The 27,092-nt window shown below is 39.9% G+C and overlaps 1 protein-coding gene across 3 annotated transcripts; it reads right to left on the bottom strand.

Moving 5' to 3' along the window:
• Window positions 1-22,177, bottom strand: LOC140227520 (guanine nucleotide-binding protein subunit beta-like protein 1). Of its 3 annotated transcripts, none has more exons than XM_072307921.1 (9): window positions 22,140-22,177; window positions 15,849-15,970; window positions 14,808-14,930; window positions 12,995-13,113; window positions 11,412-11,525; window positions 7,031-7,159; window positions 2,876-2,964; window positions 1,891-1,997; window positions 1-701 (listed from the first exon to the last, which is right to left on the bottom strand). In XM_072307921.1, the coding sequence occupies exons 2-9, from the start codon at window positions 15,965-15,967 to the stop codon at window positions 521-523; spliced, it is 981 nt and encodes a 326-aa protein (XP_072164022.1). In that variant the 5' UTR covers window positions 15,968-15,970; window positions 22,140-22,177; the 3' UTR covers window positions 1-520. The 3 variants fall into 3 exon arrangements, with proteins under 3 accessions (XP_072164022.1, XP_072164023.1, XP_072164024.1); XM_072307922.1 differs by lacking the exon at window positions 22,140-22,177 and adding an exon at window positions 21,828-21,843; XM_072307923.1 differs by lacking the exon at window positions 22,140-22,177 and adding an exon at window positions 21,803-21,815.
• Window positions 22,178-27,092: the final 4,915 nt, after the last annotated feature.

Genomic DNA, 27,092 nt, shown 5'->3' with positions numbered 1-27,092 from the left:
CTGAAGTTTAGGTATAAAATGAATGTTTTTTGGGGGGATGTGTTATACATCATCACACCAGAATACAGTAGTTGAAACAATGACTAATGGACATTCTCATACATGGCATTACAATTTGACAATTTGACTGTATCTTGTCACCACTTGAAAGCTGTTCATGTGTATCATTGCCAGTCGTACTCATCACTGAAACCACAAGTATGCTGTAGAACTAGGCTCCTGCCTACTCCACTTGCTGAACAGACATCATTTGCTCCATCAAAAAAAAAAAAAAAAATAAAAAATCATCTTTCTTTCACTTTTGCCGTTATTGGTTATTTGTGCTGATTAATCAATGTTAGTGAATGGAATTTGGTAACTTTTAGCTCCAACAACATCCACAGAACTTTCACACAGGGACAGCTGTGATGCTGCTCTAGCTGTCTTCCTGGTCTAGCTGTCTTCAGTGTATGTGCTCATATGCCAACACGATAATGTAATTTCATCCTCCTATGTCTTAGTATTCATTTGAAAGCTTTCCTCAAGTCTTGAGATGGTCATTGTAGAGTGCCCACACGCTGATGTGTGTGTCCTTACTCCCTGCGGCCAACCAGTAGCCTACACTGTCCATGTGGCTAGAGAAGTCCAGCGAGTTGACCGTTTCTGTGTGGTAGCTCAGGACTGCAAGTGCCTTCAACTTCCGCCATCCAAAGATTCGGACTCTATTTAACACAGAATAATATCACAAAAAGACTTAGAAGACATTCATGTAAGAGGTGGAGCGCCATCTCTTGGGCACAACAGGTACAGTGTATAGACCAATATCGATGAACCGAGTCTGATAAATAATTGGTTCACTGATCTGCTACTGTAGCATAAAAAGATTAGGAACCCACATAGTGCTTTGTACAGATATGATAATATTACAATTGATAGCAACAAATGCATCGTAAAAAGTGAATGCACCTCACCTGATCCTCTTTGGACAAAAAGAAGAAGACATCGAATCAAACCTGACAGACTTCACCAAGTTTCTTAAAATGGGAGGAAACTTCAGGTAAATTATTTGCAGAAGTTATGATGCTGACATATTAGAAAAGGAGATCTCTTTGTGTGGATACAGGTTTTTAATACACATCATACACTTCCTGAGAGGAAATATTTGATTTAGACAGATGGTGCATAACAATGTTGCTGTACAGTTTTGAAAATCATAAATTCAGTAATAAGGTAATAAAAGTCGACCAAGAAATAAATGAATCAACTGGAGGGATGCCAACATATCAGTCGCAATGTATCTACATTCTAGCATATACTGTACCCTATATCAAAATGTTACATGACAATAAAAAGGGCAAGTACTAGAGTCTGAATGAACTCATAATCAAAAAATGCATTTGCAATATTAAACAAAAAGAGGTGACTAACCTTTGGTGGGTTAATGGTACCAAAAAAAAATTAACTGACAAAAAGAGGTGACTAACCTTTGGTGGGCCAATGGTACCACAAAAACTAACTCTGACAAAAAGAGGTGACTAACCTTTGGTGGGCCAATGGTACCACCAAAAACTAACTCCGACAAAAAGAGGTGACTAACCTTTGGTGGGTCAATGGTACCACAAAAAACAAACTCTGACAAAACGAGGTGACTAACCTTTGGTGGGCCAATGGGACTACTGGCACTATGTCCACACTACAAGAGGTAACTTATATGATGTACCATAGGTGGGCCAATGGTACTACAGACATGAACCATGTCTGGACCACAAGAGGTGACTTACCTTTGGTGGGCTATATACGAAGTGTTAAAATACTGGCTATGTTTAGACCACACAAGATGATGGCTACCTATGATGGGTCAATGGAACTGTGGGCACTGATAGCTATGTCTGACCACAGAAGCTGACTAACCTTGAGTCCCATCCTCCCAGAGCTAGAATCTTTCCATCTTCCCTCAGGGCTACAGCAGCAACGCCAGGGTTGGTCAGACCAACGCTCCTCTCTGTTGATAATTCTCCCTGTTCATGTTTACAAATAGATAAATAATTCATGTACCCTGACTGATTCTAAAAATATGTGCTTCATTAAATTCATTTCAAGATAGAATTAAAACTCTGGTACAAACCATACAACATCAGATAAAAAAAAGATAAAATTTGACTTTGCTTGAAACACTTCTAGTACTTCAATGAGGTCTTCCATCTTATCGAAGAACAAAATGGGTTGTCCTGCCACATGAGAAAATACGTCTGAATGATAACACACTACAGTGAATCAGAACACAGAATAAGGAAAAGAATTTAAGTATTGATGACAAATTCCTTTGATGACACTAGAACATATTTTCTACATAGCTTAGTGCAGTCAATCTTGCCTATTAAAGTAAAATTCTATTTGAAGTGAAGAAATAGCTTTGGCTTAGAGAAAATTCAACTTATGAGGGTATTAAAACTAATAGAATATAAAGAGAAGAGTACTTGAAAAGACCTTCGACTTAGGCAATTATCCAACTTTAATACGAGGTGGACTTAAGCAAGGTTGACTGTATTCCCCTCATACAGGAGCATCCTATTGCAAATACATATATGTATGTACATTTCAATTTGGATATGTCACTGTGTTCTCATATGACGTGCATCATCTTGTCCATTCAATCAAGAAGAGTCAACAGATCATTTACTAGATGATGCTATCCAGTAAAAGCACTGGACTTGGCTGGACATTGCATGTAATGTACAAAACTACTGAACTGACCATATAGTCTGCCTCATGGCTATGATCTTCATTTCATCATGATTATTGTATTTATTATTAAGCCCTTAATGCACCCCTCCAGTGGAGGTGTGCAGTCATGAATGTGACATGTTGGGGGTTAGGGGGTTGACTCAGAATCTACCTGTTCAGAAAGCCTCCAAGAGATAACTTCATCAGTGGTAGAACCAGACACACCACGGCTGGACGCTGCATCGAATTCCAAACTCATTACTGCGTGAGAATGAGTATAAACCAAATTGAATGACTTTCCTCAGCATGCTACTGTGTTGTGCTAAGTGCACATAAGAAGACACAGTTGAGACGCAAATGAACAATTTACAGATCAAATGGACTCTGACAAAGATACTGAAGGACAGAAATTCATATTCAAAGCAATCATGTGATGAGGCTTTGATAACACAAATGCTTTCTATTTAAACATTTTTTCTTTTTCTTTTTTTTTGGGGGGGGGGGGGTAGGAGGAGGGGTGCATCTGCAACTCCTAATCAGGCCAACATACACCTGCACCTGTGTCGGTACTTCATTGGATAGATAGTCTGACACAAAGCTTTACTTTGCTGAATTTCAAGAGTCCTAGCAATCCACAATATGCTGGAATGTGCGTCATCAGCCAATAGAATAGATTAGGGCAGTATCTAAACTAGAGACTATTTCATTACCATAATATACCAGCATATACTTTGGTTCCATTAATGAAAGTGTGTCAAGAAATAGTTGCAATCTTTACTTAGGTGCTCCAGCAAATTCATTTTCTTTACAGCTATTTATCTATTAGTATCTGCAATACATGTAACTTATAGCACTCATACAACTCAGATTATTGGGAGTGTAGTTTCCATACATTTTACAGCCTCTGCAGGGAACCCTAAGCCTTAAGGCTGGCTGCTCTTTCCGACCCATTGGCAACATGTTTATGTACAATGTCAATGGCATTTTATAATAGTCTTAACCCCTTCCTCTTGCAATTTTCTGAGGGCCGCCAATGCCCCCATACGAGATTCTTTTTGGTACATGCATCCCCTTTCCACGGTCAACTACATGTGCCATTGAACGATGCAAATACAGTCAAACCTGTCTATAGCGGTCACTCAAGAGACCCGGGGGTCACACGCTCACCTGAGTATTGCAAGTTCACCTTCCATGCATTCTTGCAGACTCTTACCTGAGAACATTGGAAACTTATGGTGGGGGTAGCTTTGAGAATGGGGGCATGGTGTCCATTTACATATTCCATCACACTGGTAAAAATACCTGCCAAGTACACTGTACTTAATAGAACGTTGGATTATGTAGCTTGGGAAAAAAGACTGAAAGCCCTATCACTTTGATTAGAACTAGAGAAAAATATTATTTAATATTCATTAATTTAGGAGGTTTGGACCCCCTGGGGCCCCCAAGGAAAGCACTTTGAGATCTTATCCCTATGGGAATGCTACTTGACAAGTTTGGTGAAAATCCATTATGTTGTTTTCAGCAAAAAGATGAAACTTTAAGCCCGCATTTGGACCCCCCCCCCATCCCATCCCGCTTCCTTGGGTCCCAAGGGGGGGGGGGGGGGGGGGAGGGCACCCCTGATTCTCCCATGAAAAAACTTTAAACAACAGTCATCAATATACTGACTCAGGTGGGGTATGGTGCCCACTTGAACAAATTGAGATCCTATCTCCCTAGGGATACTACCTGCCAAGTTTGGTGAAAATCGGTCAAGGGGTTCTCAAGAAGAAGATGAAAATGTAAAAGTTTACACACGACGGGACGCCGGACGACGGACAACGCACGACGCACGACGGACGCCGGACGAAGAGCGATCGCAATAGCTCACTTGAGCCTTCAGCTCAGGTGAGCTAGAAAAGGCCACTATAGACCAGTTGGTGACCATTTGAATTTCAACACTTGCATTGTATTGTAACGGTTTTATAACTATAGTATGGCGTTCAGTACTCTGTTGTGTTGTTGTTGTTATGTAAGCTAGGTAATATGCTCTGTGTGTTTCTGTTGTGTAAGCTAGGTAAACTGCCAGCTCAGCATCTTCTCTGTCTCTTCTCTTCTCTTCGTCTTAATAAGCTCGTCTATTGTCTCTTATGTTGTTCTTTGTCTCTCGTCTCGTCTCCCTCTCCCCCTCGCTTATTTTGTCCTTTGTTCTCGTCCAGCCTCTCTCTCTCTTCCCCTCTCCTATGTTGTTCTTTGTTTGTAATCCGGTCCTCCTCTCTTCCCCTCTCCTATGTTGTTCTTTGTTCCCCGTCTAGTCTCTCTCTCTCCTCTTCTCCCTTCTTGCTCTTTGTTTCTTGTTTACGCTGGGTCTTGTGTGCTTAATTTGACCGTCTGCTTTGTAAACGTGATTGACAGCTAGCCACACTGACGGTCACTGCCATGTCCACTATAAATAGGGCAGGGTTTCCCTTTGTTAGATTACATTGAGATTGGGATAAGATTACTCTGTTAGTGTCAGACTTCGGCAGATCACAAGAATGACAATGTTATACCGTGTACATGTATTGAACGTCATGTGGAGCAGGCGAGTGACATGTCGCCTTAATAAAGTCATTGTGAACCGGAATCTTGAGTCTTAGTGCAGTCTGTCATGCTTCAACATCCATTCTACAGTCCGTGAGGCCCGCTACCAACCTCATCTATCACGGAATCTCAAAGGAACAATACATGTCTTCTCACACTTCTCCGACCCAGTACATCACACTCACAATCTCCTAATAACTATGCCACATACGACTATGTTCCAAAGAGAGACACCGTGACAGTATAATAGCATAAAATGAGGCATATCATTCTTTGCAAAAACAGCAAGTTTGCATGAGCAGCTTTAGAATGGAGATTTCTTTTTTTTGCACAATTACTTCATATACTTCTTTTCGCCTACTTCTGTTCTCTATATCTAGGATAACATTTTGAACCTGAGGAACTGGTTTGTGCCGGTTTTGCATGAATGGGGTTCACGAGCAAGTTCGAGGGCATCGATATTATGCGAAGCTGACGCAAACAACAATACCCAGACATTGTCCTTATTCAAAAGGATTTAAACCACAAATTAAACTGCATTTTGGTAAAATTCTAAGATGTCGTTAGGAGCTGTCGTTGCCTTGAATTAAAGCATCCATTCGAAGCGGCATTACTAAAACCTAGATGTAGATGTTCTGGTGAAGTTAGCAGAAAGACGACTCTTCACAATGAAGAGCTGAGTTTGTCTATCATGTCTAGTATGTGATCGTGACTGAGCTACATGTAGGATTCGGCAGAATTCATGCAATGAAAGTACAAGCTTGTAAAAGTCAACATATTCATTGCTGATTTAATGGCTAGAATTTTGTGGTTGCTATATGCAGATAGCTACTTACCACAGGATACAAAATGAGTGGCCGCTGGCCGCATTAGGCAGGTGAAAACATTATAAAGGGTCTATTAAAAGGCAATTTCGTGTGGGGGATTTTTCAGTGGTCACTATAAGCAGGTGGCCACTATAGACAGGTGGCTGCTAAGACAGGTTTGAATGTATTAATCGGGCACAAGGTATGAATAGAGCCTGTGCTGATGGGCTAAAAAACTCTTGTTCTCCCCAAAGTAGGCACCTGAATTGGGTCAGCGAAAGCAAGTTTCTACTGGCATGTACATCTTCATACACGTTTTACATTAAAAAAAAAATGCGCACTACATTAGAAAAAAATGCAAATGATACTGTGATACATGCAGTTTTCATACAGAAAGAAAACTTATATTGATGGGAGAAACTCTTATCTTTCTATAGAAGCCATTTTACTGAGCAGAGTAACACAAAAAAACATGAATTTAAGCTAGGAATGCAAGCACTCTTGTCTACATTTTGCGAATAGGGGGGGTGTTTCATCAACGTTTGTCAGCGCTGACAACTTGAATCACCATAGTAACAGTCAGTGACCAAAGCATCTCAGCCAATCAAAACCATGGATTTTGCTGAAATTGTCAGCGCTGACAAACGTTGATGAAACACCCCCCTGGTGTACTAAGTTCCCATATATCACGTGACGCCACAGGAACCTGGTATACCAAGTTCCCGTAAGGAATGGGTTAAGAGGGAAAACTGGGTCACAAGTATTAGGTGGATTCATATGACATGCTGATTGTTTCTGTAAATGCAGCAAGTTTTGTGTTGAGAACTCAAATATCTAGAAACCTGGAGGCAACATACAATAGTCTTAACAAAAATCTTTGATTTCTGGTTTATCTTCCCACTCAACAAATAGAGTGGGAAACTGCTTTTGAAAAAAGCAATTCAATGTCAATTTACCTGGTTCCGGATGAATCCTTTTCTCATTTACAATGTGAGCAGAAGATGTATCCCACAGAGCTATTGTCCCATCTTCATAACCAATGAGAATTTGCCTCTCAGACACAAATTTGATGCACATTGGCATGCCTGAAAACAAAAAATATGAATACAAATGTACAAAGAAATTATATTTTAAACATATAACATTCAATCTGCTTTCAAAGAAAATTCTTCGACAGAGATCAACAACCACAAAGTCAATACCACACCCTTCATTATGTGACTCTACATCACAAAACCAACACAAAGTCGCCAGACATGGATTTTAGTTAAGGGTGGATTCTGATAGAGCAGAGTCTAAGCATTAAATGATGTATAACTCATTTCAGATGGACTCCCCTATCCTACCTAAATACTAGAAAGAAAGCACACACTCTGGAAAAGTGTGAACTGAGAAAAGACTAAAAAAAACTATAAAGTACAGGGTCTACTCAAGCCCTTAATCTTTCACCAAGCTACGCTAGCTGTGTGATAACAGGGACAAAACATAGGATGTCAACAACAGGAACATCAACAATGAAGGGATTTTCAGATTAAGCTGAAATTGAGCATGTTTTATTAACACATTCTGTCCATGATTAATGTCAACGTTCAAAGCAGTGGCAGTATCCTTTCAAAAGTTATTAGACTTGAAAGTGAAAGGTGTGCAAAGGATTTGAAGAAATTGAAAGGGGCCTCTAAGACATACCTGATCATTCTACTTTCCCCCAAAATGGGTAGTAGAAAAAGTACCGAATATACACTTTCCTATTTGCGTTATGATTCCAAACTAAAAAATAAGGTAGAAGAAAGATAGCTGTTTCAGAAAATATGAAAATCTCAAGATTGACTTTGTGGACCCATTTCACCTGTTTTGAGTCCTCACGTAAGATCAAGGGCTGCGCATTTTTGTTTGTTTTGTGATGCACGGTCACATATACCAAATTTCATTGTCATGCCAGAAGCACTACTGCCTACCATGTAATTATTTTTGACAAAAGAGGTCCTGAAACCAGGTTTATCCTTGTCTACAAAGATTTACAAGTACAAGAAAAAAAAAGACAAATTCTGGATTTGCCATATCAGAGACAGGAAGTGACAAGGAAAACAAGATGATGCTCTTTCACACAGCTTGTAAAATGAAGTTGAAAAACCTTTGGAATGAATGTCAATGTGATGAGTCCATGTGTCCAAACCAATCAACACGATAATCTTCCTTCCTTCCTTCCTTTCTTCCATCATTCATCCATTCATGCATTCATTCATTCATTCATTCATTCATTCATTCATTCATTCATTCATTCATTCATTCAATCATTCATTCATTCATTCATTCATTCACTCTCACTAAATAAAACATGTATACACAGAGCTGTGACAACAATACAAACACATAAGATACAACAATGTGACAGATAAAGTAAGTTTTTAAGTGAAGGGTTGAATAAGAAATCAATGTGGCCTCATTTAATTACCCCCATGGAAAATAAACCAAGCATTTTTGTCTTTTCTTTCTATATACACAATCAACACATAATGACACATGCACATCCAGAAACACACTCCTGTTGCACTACACTCATATCACTGCACTGCTACTGCAGTGAATCGTTGTCTATGCAGTGCCCCTTTGTAAATCAGTTTTTTAACTGAAAGGGCTACCCTGTGAAAATAAAATGGAATAAATAAATAGATAATTAAAATAAATCTGCCAGTTTCAGAGTGCTTTTCATGGAATCACCTATTAACAGACTGTCTTGCAACCACCAACTCGGTCGTGATTTGGCAAAAAGGTGTATGTCTGCCGTTTTACAGCGACTACAAAGCCGAGAAAATCGACTTTAAAGTTTTGGCAGTTTCCTTGACCGTAGAAGCCACCTAAACTGTGCAACGCTCAGGGATTCAATTCCATGATTTAGTATACACTTCAAATTTCATTTCCTGATAATTTTCTTGCATCTAACTTTAAAGAATACTTCAGAATTAGCACTTTTAGCATGTTTAGAGACATACACCTTTTTGCCAAATCACGTTTACAGGGACTGCGACCCACGCTATTTTGGCAAAAAGGTGTATCTTCACATACACCGTAAGATATCATGCATTTAACTTGGCAAAAAGGTGTATGTATTGAGATACACCTTTTTGCCAAATCACGTTTACAGGGACTGCGACCCACGCTATTTTGGCAAAAAGGTGTATCTTCACATACACCGTAAGAAATCATGCATTTAACTTGGCAAAAAGGTGTATGCATAGAGATACACCTTTTTGCCAAATCACGTTTACAGGGACTGCAACCCACGCTATTTTAGCAAAAAGGTGTATCTTCTCATGCACCGTGAGAAATCGTGCATTTAAGTTGGCAAAAAGGTGTATGTATAGAGATACACCTTTTTGCCAAATTAAACGATAACAAAATATACCAGAGATTTTGTAGGGAACAGGGTGTATGTGAGACCATTTCTAATCAAATGTTAACTCTTGACAATCTTTACTTCATTATTACAAAAAGATTTAAAAAATAACAATAAAGAAAAATATCAGGATGCACAACTTGTTCATCAAACATAGAAAAATGTGGGCAAATTACAACTCACCCTAGAGTCTAAATATTAACAAAACATATTCTCATGGATATGCATGGTTAAGGATTACAGCTGAAGAATTTTTCTTCTTCCTTCTCCTCCCTTTTTTCAAAAACTTCTACTTCCAATGAGATGATTCATTATATTTTTAGCTTTGTGCCCCTTTTTTTTTTTTCGACAAAAGGTTCGTTTGTTTTCTCTACTGAATGCTTTAGCAAACAAAGAGGCAGTTGTTTGCACATCATGTATCTGTTCTTAAAAACGCAGTTATCATGCTGCTCCCAATTTTTGCAATAAATTCAATAAATGTGAAAATTCAGGTAGGATCATTTAACTGTTTGCATCCACTGAGCACTTTGAGCAGTACATCCAAGTATCATTTCCAAAGACAGGGACACATCTTTCTCTAGACCTTTGTCTGTAACTGCCACTAAATGTCTGTTAGGTAACAGCCCCATACGCATAGCGTAATGGGTAGCCGATCTTACAGTCACACAGCACACCATTACACCATGTACAGGCTTCTACATGCACTGCACAGCACGGACAGTGCAGGGATCACTGTCATTTTGAAGCGTAGAGAACTCAGATCCCACAGCCACACTTGCCGGAAAAGCTGTCATTTCAACAGAAATGCTAGATTTTACGAATCTGCGCATCTACTGGCATAGAAGTGGCCATAGAAGTCTAGGACAAACGTTAGATCTGAACTTCTAGATATTAGGTTGTATCTACTCACCGACTAGCAACAAGGAGAAACTTCTGCAGTGCAACGGGCTGCCAGTTTGAGTCAGGAGCATGGCCCGCCACCGCACCGACCGGTGAAACGGTACACATACATGCCAGCAGCACGTATAACAGAGTATATAATATACACAGAGTATAAAAGATACACCTTTCTGCCTTATCATACTTCGCAACTATAATTCATGATTCATTCGGCAGATGGATGTATCTAAAGATACACCTATCTGCCAAATCTTTAAGCTCTCCCCAGCGTGCACGGTTAGAGGTGTATCTAGAGATACACCCTTTTGCCAAATCATGTAGTTCTCTATCCTGGTACGTCATTGTACGTCAAGGGTGTATGTAAAGATACACCCTTTTGCCTAATCAAAAGCAGGAAAATTGTTAAAATAATACAGAGATAGCACCAAGTATCTCGGAAACAAAGGATCGATGACTTACGAAAGTTGGTCACATGAAAATTTCGGCATCGAAAACCCCCCAAATGGTAAAAACCAAAAACATGATATTTTTCAGACATACACCTTTTTGCCAAATCACGACCGAACTGTCTTGTTACGTTAGGCAGGGCCTGACTTTTAATAGCCTTGGCCCAGTGGCCCTTTTGGCTGCTGAAAATTGATGTAAGGCCACCAAATTTCTGAAAATTTTATCTGTGGTGGCCCGATTGGGCAAAAGAGTTTAAAAATGGATTGTTGTGTTCCCTTCTATTTCAGGCCATCAAATTTCAAAATTTTGGATTTTAGTGGCCAGAATGGGCCATCTGAGAGAGAGAGAAAAAAATGCATTAAGTCTTCATTACTCCATTACCACAACTGTTCTGCTTTAATGAGTGAAGAAGTCAAAACCACTCAAGGACCTAATATCTGAGATGACCACAAACAAACAAACAAACAAACAAACAAACAAACAAACAAACAAACAAACAAACAAACAAACACACACACACACACACACACACACACACACACACAAACAAACAAACAAACAAACAAACAGAGAAGGAAAAAAAAAATGATTCTCACCCAGTGCTTTGTGTCCCTCTGGAGGACACAGTCTGACAATTGTCTGGCAGTCAGCAAGAGACACAACCCTGACCTCTGACATCTTGCCTCCTGGAACAGCTACTATATCAAAAGCTATGAAGCAGGAATGGGTAAAATGAAGGAGGCATTATTACACACCTTTACACACATTTTACCGCCATGATCCTGTTCAGAGAAGGAGACATTACTGACTAATAATTTTAAGATAATTAAAGGACAAGTTCACCTTCATAAACATAAGGATTGAGAGAATGTAGAAATATTAGTAGAACACATCATTGAAAGTTTGAGGAAAATCAGACAATCCGTTCAAAAGTTATGAATTTTTGAAGTTTTTGTGCAGTAACCGCTGGATGAGAAGTGTATGAATAACCTAGATGTCACATGCGTACAACAATATAAGAAAAATATAAAGAGAATTTCACAAAATGCCATCTTTTGAAAAAAGTACACATTCCCCTGACTCGTTACCGACAAATGTTATGGGTAATATTATTCCCCCTGCCTTTAGAAAGCGGCAAGTCAAGAGCTCTTTTATTATGTGAAAAAAGTGAAAATATGTTGAATTTTCTTTTACATTTTCTTTATACTGTTGTACGCATATGACTCACAAGCTGTAGTAGTCTCCTCATCCAGTGGTTCCAACACAAAAATTTTGAAAATTCATAACTTTTGCATCGATTGTCCAATTTTCCTCAAACTTTCACTGATGTGTTCTACTAATATTGTTGCATTCTCTCAATCCTTATGTTTATGAAGGTGAACTTGTCCTTTAATACTACAGGCAAATCCATGTTTGATTAAAAAGATAATTATACAACAATCACAGAAGTCCACATTATGTCACACTGAATTCCATCTAAGGAATGATTATTAAACAATATGAAATTATGGTAGCAGAACTTCACATTATTGTAAAAGTGGATATTTTCGCGCGACTAATTGTTCACGCTCAGCTGGGTAGGAAGAGTTTCGCGTGTTTTTAATTCCGCGGAATCAAGACCTCAACTACTCAAACATATATATGGCAGGCAAAAATATTCGCGTGCTTTTATTTTCATGCTAGTTTCTGGTTGCGTGAAATGAGCAAAAATTTCAACAATGCGAAAATTTCCACTTTCACAGTATCATTTCTGTATACCATGGTGCATGTTGAAATATGTTACTAGTAATAGAGCTCTTGTACAAATTTGCTACAAATCTGCAGACACTAGTAAAATCTACATTATTTAATATGTAGAGATTACTTCAGTGCTCTGACAAATAGGAGCCCTGTCTGATTGTGCAGCATATGACTACTATTCTATTAGAATAGATGCTCTGGCAGGAATGGAGTATTGGAATGCCAGTGCTACACAACAGTAATGCAGTTCTACACAACTTGCTTTAATACAGATAGCACTCCACAATCATACAGAAGTCACTAGTGTGCACTATGTAGACATCTGAATACTATATATGAAGATACTTGGAGATGCATAAAGTAGCACAGAAATATTGAAAACAATTGCTAACCACATGCATAATGCCCTGGGTAAGGCTGTTCCCCCTAAATAACACACCTGGTTCTTGAAAGAGTTCACACTTGCAGAAATTAGTTGTCTCCACAGTCAACGAAGAAAGTATTTCATGTCTTCCCTCTGACAATTCCCAGGTACGAATGCACCCATCACGGCCCTGGCTGTCAAGTTAAAAATGGTATAAAATAGCTGTTCTTAGTCTGTTTAATTTTCCACCATATATAGGTAAAGGCAACTCCTGTTGTAACAAAGTCCTTAGGACCAGCAGTTTACTTTTGTTTTATCAAAGTTTTGTCATTGTTATACAAATAAAGCATATGAAGATATAGCAATATGTTTGGGACATGAATTTTTACTTTGTTTAAATAAATTCATTCATTTTGTTAGTTAAAACAGGAGTGCACAGTACTAAAAGCACTTCATGGTAATTCTATGTCAGCATATACTGTCTCAGTAGTAGTTGAATCACACCCATGCTTACAGTTCACTTACTTCACTCTCTTAGAGGAGCATTCTGCAAAGGCTGCCATTTTTTTTGGACACACACATACAATAAATGGAACCAAACTGACATTTGGCTCCCAACCAGATACCAATCTGGACAGAGAGGGGTGTGGTGCATTACCGTAGGTGTCGAGGGCAATGGAACATGCTTTGGCAGCCCCCTTGACCCCCCCCCCCCCCACACACACACACGCACACACACACTCAGTTATTCAAAGGATACTTGAATGCTCTTCCCTATGAAAGAGCCCCCTTCCCAAACTCAGGACTGTTCAAATCTGCAAACCCCCTATCATGGGCATTTTCAAGGCTATTCTTGCCTCAAGACACAAGTGGAGATCTGCCTCCTCCAATCCAGAACACTGCTCAATGTGCCCCCTATCTCAGGCGAGTCCTCACTCCAACCCCCCTATCTCAAAACAGCAACCCCCCCCCCCCCATCTGAGGTAAGCTGTCATTGCAATTCCATAGCAGATTGTTTTTTTGTGTGTGTGCGTGTGTGTGTATGTGTGTGCTCCAAAATAGGATATAAGAACTTAAAAAACAAAGTCAATCAAAGGTGAAAATCTCATGAAATGTTTGTTAATGGCCAGTCATGATGATGGCACAATGTCATCAAATAAGATAATCCTGAATGAGGAATGAGCTGTCAAAACAAACAGGAATTTCAGGAATTTGATCCTGGTATTTGATCTATTTTTGTATGATTTCCTGTGCTAGTAACCCTGCATATTTTTGTGAGCATACTCTGCACAAAATATCAAACACACAAATACACACACACACACACGCACACACACACACAAAAAAACCAACCCAAACACACACACATACACCCATCAATATCACTAAAAAGCACTGGGAAGTGGATTACTATAAAGAGACTTCAGTCATAAAATCCATAATGTAGCTCCCACATGCTTTTATTCTCACGAATCTGAGAGGATATTTTCCAGAGCTTAATTGCCACAAGACTCCAACAAAATATGGCATAAAGGTAAGAAAGACTCATAGGCCCGAATTCACGAAGGTGGTACAAATGAAACCATGTTTAAACCATGGACAACAACCATGGAGTGCCAAGTGTCGCATGGCATATTTCGTTACGAAATCAGTCATGTCGTCGATGAAATGATGATTTTAAAAGAAATGACAACATTTTGTAACTAAATGAACATTTCGTCCACAAAATGATAATTTTGTCAACGAAACGGTCATTTTGTCAATGAAATGACCAATTTCGTAACGAAATATTCTGTGCGACACTTGGCGCTCCATGGTTTTTGTCCATGGTTTAAACCATGGTTTCATTTGTACCACCTTTGTGAATTTGGGCAAAAGAGGACATTACCTGGCTACCTTTCCATTTTTCAGCATTTCTACTGCCAAAATTCCTTGACCATGATGTCCATCCAAGCAGCTAGTGACCCTTCTGCTGGCCAGATCCCAAACTCTTACTTGACCACTGGTGCACCTTTATAAAGAGTGAATTGAAATTTAATCTACAGTGAGTGTTATAACTTTATTAATTGTAGCACTAGTCAAATCATTGTTTCAATTCTTGTACAAATATACAGATTTGTTGATTTTAGGGCTGATTATAACATACACATCACAATTCAAAACTTAAATAAAAATGAATGTGATACATATGCTTTGGCTAGTTCTGTTACAGCATGACTATCCTACTGGGCACTAATGCTTCAGTGGCATAAGAAAATGGAAAAAAAAACCTCCCTATTGCAGATAGAAAAACTTTCTTCATTACTCTTCATCACAAATATAAGATGTATCAAAACAGTCTCCACCTCATTTTGCAAATAATATGCATATCACCTTCTTGGTGTAAGGAAATGAGCAGTAACTGCAGTGGCAAAAGCTAAAAGTAAAACTGCAGTCTGCATATCATCATTGTGTACCAAGTATACTTTAATAGTTTAATCAAAATAGTTATTCACAAACACACACACACATACATATATATTCATGTGTGCATGTGAAAATATCAGTTAAAATACTTTTAGATAGTTGGGCAGAACTCAGAGGCAAAAATATGGTTGTTTTGTATTTGTCCAAAATCTGATAGCATTTTGTGGAATTGAGAAAAGACCTAGATTTTACAATTTCTTGCCATTTTTTTTTTTCTTCAGAAATTGTATGTACTGATGTTAAAAAAAAAATTGATAAATAAAAACTGTAGCTCTGGGAGACCAAAGGTCAAGACACATCAAAAGAAACTTTTATTGTGAGTCTGGAAGAACGGAGTACTTTTGTGTCACTCATGGGAAATATAATATACAAATGTAGTGTGCTTGCAGAACATAAGTAGGAAATTATGATATCATAGGTATCCATAGGCAGTTGATAAATAGATCTACATAGGTATGATTACCCCGACAGTAGAACATATGTTGCATCGTTAGACAATCCCTGCTGAGCAAACTTGACACAGCTGACAGGATGTTTAGAGCCCCTCAGGACAAACTCTGGATCGGACGTTGATCTTGACATTTCCTTGTTAGTGAGCAATAGAAAAGGGGAAAGCACATGAATAGGAAGACCAACAAGACAAAACAACATGATTGAAAGCTTGGATACACGGATGTGGATATACAGATATGGTATTACTGGACAGCATGCTCATACAGGGATGCCAAGTTCAAAAAAATTTTATGAGTGAGATTTTCATGACTCGGCATCTCGGCATGCTAATGTGTGCGCGAGCGAGGGTGTGGGAGGTGTTTTCCCCCTGTGACCTCCCACAGTAGGGAGCTTTTTCAATTTTTAGCTCTTAATGGTGTGATCAGTTGTATACTTAAGTGACTATTTTTTAATCATTTTGAAAGACAAAAGGAAAATATACCTTCATTTGCAACTATCACTTTAATCTCTTGAGCTATGCTCATTATTATGACGAAATGTGAGCTGAGTGAGCGCCTAGGCAGCTCCTCTCCAGGCTCTCTGTCCTACCTGTGTTTTTGGTGTTTGTCTTGTGCTGTCACACTGTGTTTTTGTAACTGGTGTTTGATGTTGGAGTCTTGGAACAAGCAGGACCAACATGAGTGCTTCTGATTTCTGAGGGAAAGTATTATTTGGAGTTTACATTTTCGATGTTTTGGTATGGTTGAGACTGCAGGGAGCCATACTACAACACATGGATATACTTCAGTGACTTTCTGCCCACTCACCCTTGCAAGGATAACTGTGCCAATCACTGAATGTCAGCATTGTTAAAGGAGGGACCAGCTATCAACTCTCTATTCACTGACCCACAGCGCACCTGTAAGTAGGATGGAGCTCTATAGAACTTTCACCATTGTACTTGCTGTCATCCTTTTGATAAGTCAAAGCCAAGATTGTCAGGCATTGACTGACTGTAGTCCCCATGAAGTGCCTAGTGAACTAACGTGCAAACTCTTATGTAAATATGGGAAAGCAAGGATACAATACTACGCAAACTCTACTGCAACCCACCAGTTGCTTTTGAAATCGGGTGACATACATCCTAACCCTGGTCCCAATTCGAAAGGTAAAAGTGAACAACACGTCAGTGAACACAGTTCACAGCGAACAGATAGAATACGTTACGACACTAAATACCTGCAAAGCCTCAACGTAAATCAGAACATATGCCAGTATCAGCGACTTCCACATGAACTGTGGAAGACAATATCTGAATTCGGAATCGCCCGACGACGCAAGACTAGAAGGGGGAAACGAAAGAATGCTAAAACTACAAACTTACCTCCCACACTGGAATTCGAGGAAGGTCCCGTACGGGAAGAGCTACTGGACACGGGGGGTGCTATCCACCTAAAGGAGAAAGGACTTAAAATTGCTCACCTTAATGTTTGCAGCCTCACCGCAAAGTATGATAATTTGAAGCAAAAATTAATTAACCGGCCTTTTGACATCATAACCATATCAGAGACGCACCTGGACTCAACCGTCTCGGACTCGGAAGTTGCTTTTGAAGGATTCTGCCTTGAAAGGCTGGACAGAAATCGCCGTGGTGGTGGAGTAGCAGTATATGTGGACGAATCAATATCTTATCACCGTAGAATTGACTTGGAATGCAGCGACATTGAAGCCCTCTGGATAGAAGTAAAGATTAAGAATTGTAAAGGTATACTTATTGGAACAATTTATAGGCCACCAAGGGCACCGTGTGAGTACCAGTTACTTATTGAACAGATGATTTCCAGAGTGTCAGACTCAAACGTAGAATTGATTGTACTCGGAGATTTAAACTATAACATGCTATGTACCACAGAATCAAAACCAATAAAGAAGCTCTGTAACCAGAATAGTTTGTATCAGTTAATTGAGTCTCCAACCAGAATAACAGAGACAAGTTGTACTCTTTTGGACGTAATACTTACCAGTAATCCACAGAATGTTAGGGAAAGTAACGTTATATCTCTTGGTGTCAGTGATCATAACCTTGTTTATGTAATTAGAAGACTATACAAACCAAAGTTACCTCCTCGTACCATAAGATACCGCTCATTTAAACGATTTGATGATAACGCGTTTATACTAGCTCTGCAGGACGTAGACTGGTCGCCAGTTTTACTGGAAGAAAATCCTAACACAGCTTGGGAAGTTTGGAAACAAAATTTCCTTGATATATGTAATAGGTTTGCTCCTGTGGTAACACGTAGGGTAAGGGGAAAGAAAACTCCCTGGGTCAACGATGAATATATCAAGCTCTCTCACGAGCGGGATCGACTGAAAAAGCTTGTAGACTCTGGAAACAATCCTGCTCAATGGACGCAGTATAAACAGATACGAAATTATGTAAATAATTTAGGGAAGATACTCAAGAAAGAATACTATCATACAAGTATTGTTGAAAACCGTAGAAACTCCAAAGAATTATGGAAAATTCTTAAAACTGTAACACCCTGTAAGAAATTGAATAGGAAGGTGAATTCCTTAATTATTGATGGTGCATCTGAGTTAGATGAAGGAAAGATAGCTGAAGAGTTCAATAAGTTCTTCATATCTGTCGGTGCAAGGTCAAGTTGTAAAGACAAAAATAACACCGCAACATGTGATAAGCCCTATGAAAGAAATTATGTGAATTCAGTTTTCTCCTTTCATGAAGTCGATGAAGCATTTGTACAAAAGGAACTACAAAACTTACAAACGTCTAAATCAACCGGTCCCGATGGGATACATCCAAAACTGCTGAAGGCAGCTGCCTCTATCATTTCCAGCCATCTAGCTCACCTGTTTAATGTTTTAATGTGTACTGGGCTCATCCCTGAAGAATGGAAGAAAGCCTGTGTCACCCCCATACACAAAGGGGGCAACGCAGACGACACAAATAACTACAGACCCATATCAGTTATTTCTGTTGTAATGAAGGTCTTTGAAAGAGCCGTGCACCTCCAGCTGACCGAGTATCTTGTGGCACATGAAATGCTGGCACCCGAACAATCAGGTTTTCGAAAAAATCATAGTGCAGACACTGTTTTAGCTTTTCTTACTGATTTATTGTGTAAGAACATGGATGAACGTTTACTTACTGGAGGGGTGTTTTTAGACTTCCGAAAAGCATTCGATTCGGTAAACCATGAAATACTCCTGCAGAAAATGACATCCTATGGAATAAAAGGGGTTGAACTCATATGGTTTACAAATTATCTCTCAAACCGCCAGCAAAAAACAACAGTTGGGGATACTGCGTCAACTTGGGGTACAATACTGTCAGGGGTACCGCAGGGCTCAATCCTCGGACCCCTACTGTTCACCATAATGGTAAATGACTTACCCAGTGTCACCTTCAAGAGCAAGGTCATAATGTATGCTGACGATACTGTTCTAATATACAGTGCTAAGCATGTAGATGAACTTGAATTTCATCTAAATAAGGATTTAGATCTTGTTAACAACTGGGTACAAGAAAATGGCCTCACACTTAACCCTAGTAAGACACAATTTATGATTTTCGGAACGCCTCAAAAACTAGCTGCTATCCCAAATCTCGTCAACATAAAGCTGGAGAGCCACACACTCTCGCAAGTAAAGTCTTACAAATATCTTGGGGTACACTTAGACCCGGCTCTTAACTGGAAGGAACATGTATATCATACAAGTAAGAAAATAAGTTCCAGATTAAGTTTGATGAGTCGTCTGAAAAAATCCCTACCTCTGAATTCACTAAAACTTCTTGCAAACTCTTTAGTTCTCCCATTGTTTGACTACTGCAGCGTCGCCTGGTCAAAATGTCCCTCTACTACGAAAGATATTATTGTGAGACAACACAAACGAATGGCCAGAATAGTCTTAGGGGTAGACACACGTACACCTACTGACTACGTACTAAGTCAACTAAACTGGACCACGATAGAGGATAGGTGGAAGCTTCAAAGGTGCAAACTGGTTTATAGGGCACTAAATGGGGACGCTCCAGAGTATCTGTCACTCTTGTTTCAGAAAGTTTGTAATACACACAACTACCAGACTAGATCAGCAGTCTCTGACGGGCTAATAGTAACTAGAACTCGAACTAATGCTGGGAAACAGTCTTTTTCACACACCGGAGCACTTGAATGGAACAGTTTACCAATAAACTTAAGGCATGCCCCATCTAAACATTCTTTCTCAGCCCAATTCTGGAGGGCACTCCACTGTGCCCAAGTATAGTTCTGTCGTTGTTGTTGTTGGTTTTTTTTTTCTGTTCTTTCTTTCTGAGGTAGGGGAAATTTAAGGATATGAGGATGTAATGTGTTGTATAATATTTGTTAAATTTTGAGCTTTTAATTTATATCAGTATACAGTATATTAAGATATATACAGATTTGATACTGCAAATTTGATTTTGATGTTGGTATTGTATGATTATCATGTGTTTATTTGTATGTATGTGTTCATGCAGGGCCTCCAAGAACAACAGTGTTTAACCCACTGATGGAGCCACCCTGTGAAAATAAAACATATAAATAAATAAATAAATAAATAAATTATAGGCCCAAGTTGCAGACTTCGCCGATGCGTGAGAAAAATGGGTGCCATGCGTGAGATAGTGAGATGGCCCCTAGATGCTTGAGTCTCACGCAGAATGCGTGAGACTTGGTAGCTCTGCTCATAAGAATGGTAATTCCGGACACACACATTTTTGCTTACTAATGACATTCAATACGCCCGAGACCTCATAAATTAGCCTCACAGAATGTTGTGTGGACCAAAATTGCAAAAAACTTGGCATAAACATGTGAAAACGCAAAGAAATTCACATTTTATCTGAGATTGAGAAGTTGTTAATTTTTCACACATTTAATTTTTATTTTTTTAATGGCATGAACTGTTTCAAATGTTCAAGTTAGACATTTTACCATAAAATATGAAATTCAAGCCTAATTTGCCAATTTTTTTCTTTGTTGTCCGCTCGGTAAGAATATGTAAAGCCATTCAAGCGGTATGAATTGTGATTCTGGCGCAAAGAATAAGGTGCGAAAGATGTTGATTCCATTATGAAAAGCGTGTCCGGAATTGAATAAAGCAATTCTCCACTGCACAATAAGACAACTTTTTGGGAGAGGGGAGTATTTGACTCACTGAGAGGTCTATTTTCCAAAAATCGGAGTGAATAATTTTCATAATTTTGCCGAATTTGTAATTTTCAAGCCTTTGTGAATAACTTGTGGGCAAAATTATGAAATCAGTCGCACCACAGTGCGCGTGCACATGTGCGTTTACAATAGCAAGCAAGGTTAGGTTTGGATTGGGGTTTAGGGAATAGGTAGCAATGTATTGGTTAAATTGGCCGTTTAAAACTAGTAGAGGGACATTATATAGGGAGTCCTTCCAAGAAAGAAGACCAAAGAAAAAAGCGGGAGAAAGGCAGGACGACAGATGCTATGCTGTGCAAATCGGCCAATCTCGCGTAACGCGTTGTTTGGTGGGGCCGCATTTACGAGTATTGTATACTATTAATATTACTAGTAAATTATGTGTAAATCTTACAAGTGTAAAATACTAGTATACTGTGGAAGAAAGCCCCACCACCACCGTCTAATCCCCGGGACGCTCCTTGACCTTGTACACAATTATAGGGGCTGGTCGCATAAATGCCACCGCTGTGCTTATCTACCAACGCCACACGGTGGGGCAAATTCACAAGTACATGTAAATTTATAAATCTAAACACAAAACAGCCAGCCTCAGGCGGGGCGCGAGCCGCCGTATAAATTAGTAGTAATAGTACGGACAAGCAGCAGTAGTGGGGCCTATTTCACAAGTAGGCCTATGCCAACACAACTTGTGCTATTTTTGACTGAAATTTCATCCTCTCAGTATGGAATTCAGAGCCACGAAGAAAAAAACGTCCGGTGATACAATCAACTCTCTCGAGCTCTCCTACCCCAGTCCTACGACTCCGTGTACGGGTGTGTTTATTTTATGTTTACATGCATGGCCATGCATATGCATGGATGGGAGTGCCTGTTGACGACCTAGCAACATCGTTTATAGTTTATGGGACTACAATGCCTATTCATGCGCTAGGCCTTGGTTTTCCTACCTTATCAGCTTAAACAACTGCGAAAATTCACACAAAATAAAAGTAAATCCATCTTACATTCTTCGAATTCAGTATGTTTACTTCAGACAGTACATCATGAATAAAGAGATGATTACACAGACATACACAACAGTAGCAACTTTTCGTACATACCGATTACCCTTACGAAAAAGTCCTGTGGTACTCCTGTGGTAATTACCACAGGACGGTACCACAGGACAGTACCACAGGACAGTACCACAGGACAGTACCACAGGAATTGTCCTGTGGTATTTTGGGACATACCACAGGACAGTACCACAGGAATTCCTGTGGTATTTTGGGACGTACCACAGGGCAGTACCACAGGAAAGTACCACAGGACCGGTACCACAGAACAGTACCACAGGACAGTACCACAGGAATTCCTGTGGTATTTTGGGACGTACCACAGGGCAGTACCACAGGAATTCCTGTGGTATTTTGGGACGTACCACAGGGCAGTACCACAGGACTAGTACCACAGAACAGTACCACAGGAACTGTCCTGTGGTATTTTGGGACAGTACCACAGGACAGTACCACAGGTCGATCATTACCACACAGCATTACCACAGGGCAGTACCACACAGCATTTCCATGGTACCACAGGAGAGTACCACACAGGATAGATCGAAAAAAAAATCTGGGAGAATTTTAGCCACATATCAAGGAATATTCGTGAGAGGTGAGTGATGGATTTCAGGACAAACATGGCCCTACTTAATAACCTGTCCTACTCCTAACATATAAACTCAAACGAGAGTCTAATGGCCAAGTGCCAATCTATAGTCCTATAATAGATCTATATAGTCATATTCTATTCCTAGGTAGCCATCGACCGTATCAGTACACATATATATGGCCATCTATCCGTAAAGCATTAAGGCATGGTTACTAACTCGATTATACTTTATTATCAAGATATGAAATTACACTTTCATAACGATATCTATGATATTGGGAATAACATAACATAATTAGACAATCTTTCATAAAGTTCAAAGTAAGTTCCATCATTAATACTTTGACTTTTTAAGTCATATACGTATTTTCTAAAATCTAGAGTGCTTTTTATGAATATTCATGAGCTATGTAAAATTTTGTACCACAGGAGTACCACAGGAGTACCACAGGAGTACCACAGAAGTCCTTATGAAATTTCTCATACTTTACATCAGCACTTTGACTAAATAGGTAATACTGTAGGAGTATAGGACAGGATAAGTAATGGCAAATCAATTTGTTATAAGTCACAGCATAAGTCATCTATCAATTAATTGAGGAATATCAATATGTGCTTTTTTGTTTGTATTTTTGGTATAGATTTCAGTTGATTCTGCCTTACAATTTTCCTGTGTGGTACTCCTGTGTAGTAGTGCTGTTTGATATTCTCCTGATGTGATAGTCCTCTGGTATAAAATGTTAAGAAAAAAAAAAGAATATCCTGTAGCATTTTTCTGTGGTACTTACAAATTTAATTTGCTGTGTGGTACTTCTGTGTGGAATAGCACCATATTATGATTTTCCTGTGGGATTTTGGACAGTTCCTGTGGTACTCTCCTGTGGTATACATCGAAAATTACCACAGGAATTCCTGTCGTACTGTCCTGTGGTACATCCCAAAATTCCACAGGACAATTCGTGTGGTACTATCCTGTGGTACTTTCCTGTGGTACTGCCCTGTGGTACTGTCCTGTGGTACGTCCCAAAATACCACAGGACAAGTCGTGTGGTACTGTCCTGTGGTACTATCCTGTGGTACTGTCCTGTGGTACGTCCCAAAATACCACAGGACAATTCCTGTGGTATTGTCCTGTGGTATGTCCCAAAATACCACAGGACAAGTCGTGTGGTACTGTCCTGTGGTACTATCCTGTGGTACTGTCCTGTGGTACTGCCCTGTTGTACGTCCCAAAATACCACAGGACAAGTCGTGTGGTACTGTCCTGTGGTACTATCCTGTGGTATTGTCCTGTGGTACTGTCCTGTGGTACGTCCCAAAATACCACAGGACAAGTCGTGTGGTACTGTCCTGTGGTACTATCCTGTGGTACTTTCCTGTGGTACTGTCCTGTGGTACTGCCCTGTGGTACTGTCCTGTGGTACGTCCCAAAATACCACAGGACAAGTCGTGTGGTACTGTCCTGTGGTACTATCCTGTGGTACTTTCCTGTGGTACTGTCCTGTGGTACTGCCCTGTGGTATTGTCCTGTGGTACTGTCCTGTGGTACGTCCCAAAATACCACAGGACAAGTCGTGTGGTACTGTCCTGTGGTACTTTCCTGTGGTACTGTCCTGTGGTACTGCCCTGTGGTACGTCCCAAAATACCACAGGACAAGTCGTGTGGTACTGTCCTGTGGTACTATCCTGTGGTACTTTCCTGTGGTACTGTCCTGTGGTACTGCCCTGTGGTACTGTCCTGTGGTACGTCCCAAAATACCACAGGACAAGTCGTGTGGTACTGTCCTGTGGTACTATCCTGTGGTACTTTCCTGTGGTACTGTCCTGTGGTACTGCCCTGTGGTATTGTCCTGTGGTACTGTCCTGTGGTACGTCCCAAAATACCACAGGACAAGTCGTGTAGTACTGTCCTGTGGTACTATCCTGTGGTACTTTCCTGTGGTACTGTCCTGTGGTACTGCCCTGTGGTACTGCCCTGTGGTACTGTCCTGTGGTACGTCCAAAATACCACAGGACAAGTCGTGAGGTACTGTCCTGTGGTACTATCCTGTGGTACTGTCCTGTGGTATGTCCCAAAATACCACAGGACAATTCCTGTGGTACTGTCCTGTGGTACTATCCTGTGGAACTGCCCTGTGGTACTGTCCTGTGGTACGTCCTAAAATACCACAGAACAAGTCATGTGGTACTGTCCTGTGGTACTATCCTGTGGTACTTTCCTGTTGTACTCTCCTGTGGTATGTCCCAAAATACCACAGGACAATTCATGTGGTACTGTTGTGTGGTATACGTCCCAAAATACCACAGGACAATTTGTGTGTATACTGTCTTGTTGTACTGTCCTGTGGTACTTTCCTGTGGTAATGTCCTGTGGTACTGCCCTGTGGTACATCCCAGAGTACCACACGAGCCTGTGACACAGTACCACACAGTTCCTGTGTTAACATATATTTGTGTGGTACATTGTGTGGTACCAACCAGTACCACAGGGAGTACCACATGAGCCTGTAAAACAGTACCACACAGTTCCTGTGGTAACATTTATTCATGTGGTACATTGTGTGGTACTGACAAGTACTACAGGGAGTACCCTACAAGCCTGTGGTACAGTACCACACAGTTCCTGTGGTAACATTACAAGTGTGTGGTACATTGTGTGGTACCGACAAGTACCACAGGGAGTACCACAGGACTTTTTTGTTAGGGTGCTTTCTCACTGACGGGATCGGGACTGTAGCAGACCACGTAACCGAACCACGTACATTTATGTGAGTTCTGTGATGTGCCAGCAGTGCCGTATATAGGGCACTGGTGATGTGTACAACCGTACGTGTACCACCGACGGTGATGAGTACAAGTAAAGTATACGGATACTCTTATGATCGATCGCGGCATTACGCCGGATATCCGGATCAGGGCGAACTGCATGTACAAAGTGTACGTTGTACTTCAGTCAGTATGTATGCGACTTAATACGACTGCTAACTGTTAGACTTAAATTTGAATTTGAAGTAAATCATACGTCCCTTAAAATAATACGCTTGTTTATTTCAGATCCAAAATTTCTCAGTCGTCTAGTCGATCCTGAGTCGTAAAGTGTGCGGCGAGATAATTAAGTACCAAACGGATCTCGCCCCATCGTCTGTGGCGCAACCACTGATCGAACGAACCAGGGAGGTGGAAAGAGGTCGAACTGACCTTTTCGTACAATCTATTTAAAAAAAAAAAGAAAAGAGCTCCAAGAAAAGTACAACGGCAGCTCAGAGATTATTAAAGGACAAGTCCACTTTCATTAAAGGATTGAGAGAATGCAGCAATATTAGTAGAACACTGTCACATAAAACATCAGAAAGTTTGAGGAAAATTGGACAATCCGTTCTTTGTATCTGCGCAGTCACTGCTGGAAGAGAAGATTATAAGTAGGCCTATGATGTCACATGCGTACAGCTATATAAGGAAAATAAAAAGAGAATTTCACAAAACTTTACTTTTGGAATAAAGTGCACAGCTCTTCGACTTGCTACTGGCGTATGTTAAGGGTAATATTATTCCCACTGCCTTCTGAAAGAGAGAAGTCGAGAGTAATTCTGTTGTTATGGGAGAAAAATGGAAATAAATTATGTTGAATTTTCTTTATTCTTTCTTTATATCGTTGTACTCATGTGACATCACAAGCTATTGTAGTTTTTTCATCGAGCCGTGACTGAGCAGAAACTTCAAAAATTCATAACTTAACGGATTGTCCGATTTTGCTCAAACTCTCACTAGTGTTGTGTTCTACTCATTGCTGCATTCACTATGAAGGTGAACTTGTCCTTTAATCTGACAAACTTATTTTCTGAATCCCTTTGTGCGTATGATACAACGACAAGCGCAAGCATTTTGCTAGACAGAAATTGTAGGCATATTCACGGTCACATTTTATACTGTGCACTACCGGTATGTGTTTAGTTTTAGTACATGAGCAATAACATAATTGTGCCGCTGAATTGTCAGTTTTGATCTGCTGTTGATAGGAGAATTGTATTCAAATATATGCTAGTAATAGGCCCAAAGGGCCAATTTCAATGAAAGCGCTTCTGTATCTCATTTCTCGCTTTACATGGTAATTAGTTTAACCCTCTTTTACTGCTCGTATAGTTAGGCCTATAACACCTCAATTTTGCCCACTATTTAAATGGGTTCCTAATATTTTTCTCTAAAGAAAATGTACATGTTACACATGACTACGGGGAGAGACAATAAAAGTGTGGCCCCTAATACAATTTTGTGACACAAAGTGTGTCATGTTTTGAGGTAAACTGCTCCCCAATTTTGTGTAACTTATTTATATAGAAGCAGTTAAAAAATAAAAAGACTGAGGTGGGCTCAGCCAAATGAGTCAAACGAGAGAAGCTCGATCC

Source organism: Diadema setosum, chromosome 4 (assembly GCF_964275005.1).
Source record: "Diadema setosum chromosome 4, eeDiaSeto1, whole genome shotgun sequence".
Taxonomy (NCBI): Eukaryota; Metazoa; Echinodermata; class Echinoidea; order Diadematoida; family Diadematidae; genus Diadema; species Diadema setosum.
The sequence above is the reverse complement of the archived record's forward strand: the minus strand, read 5'-3'. Positions and strand labels throughout refer to the sequence as shown.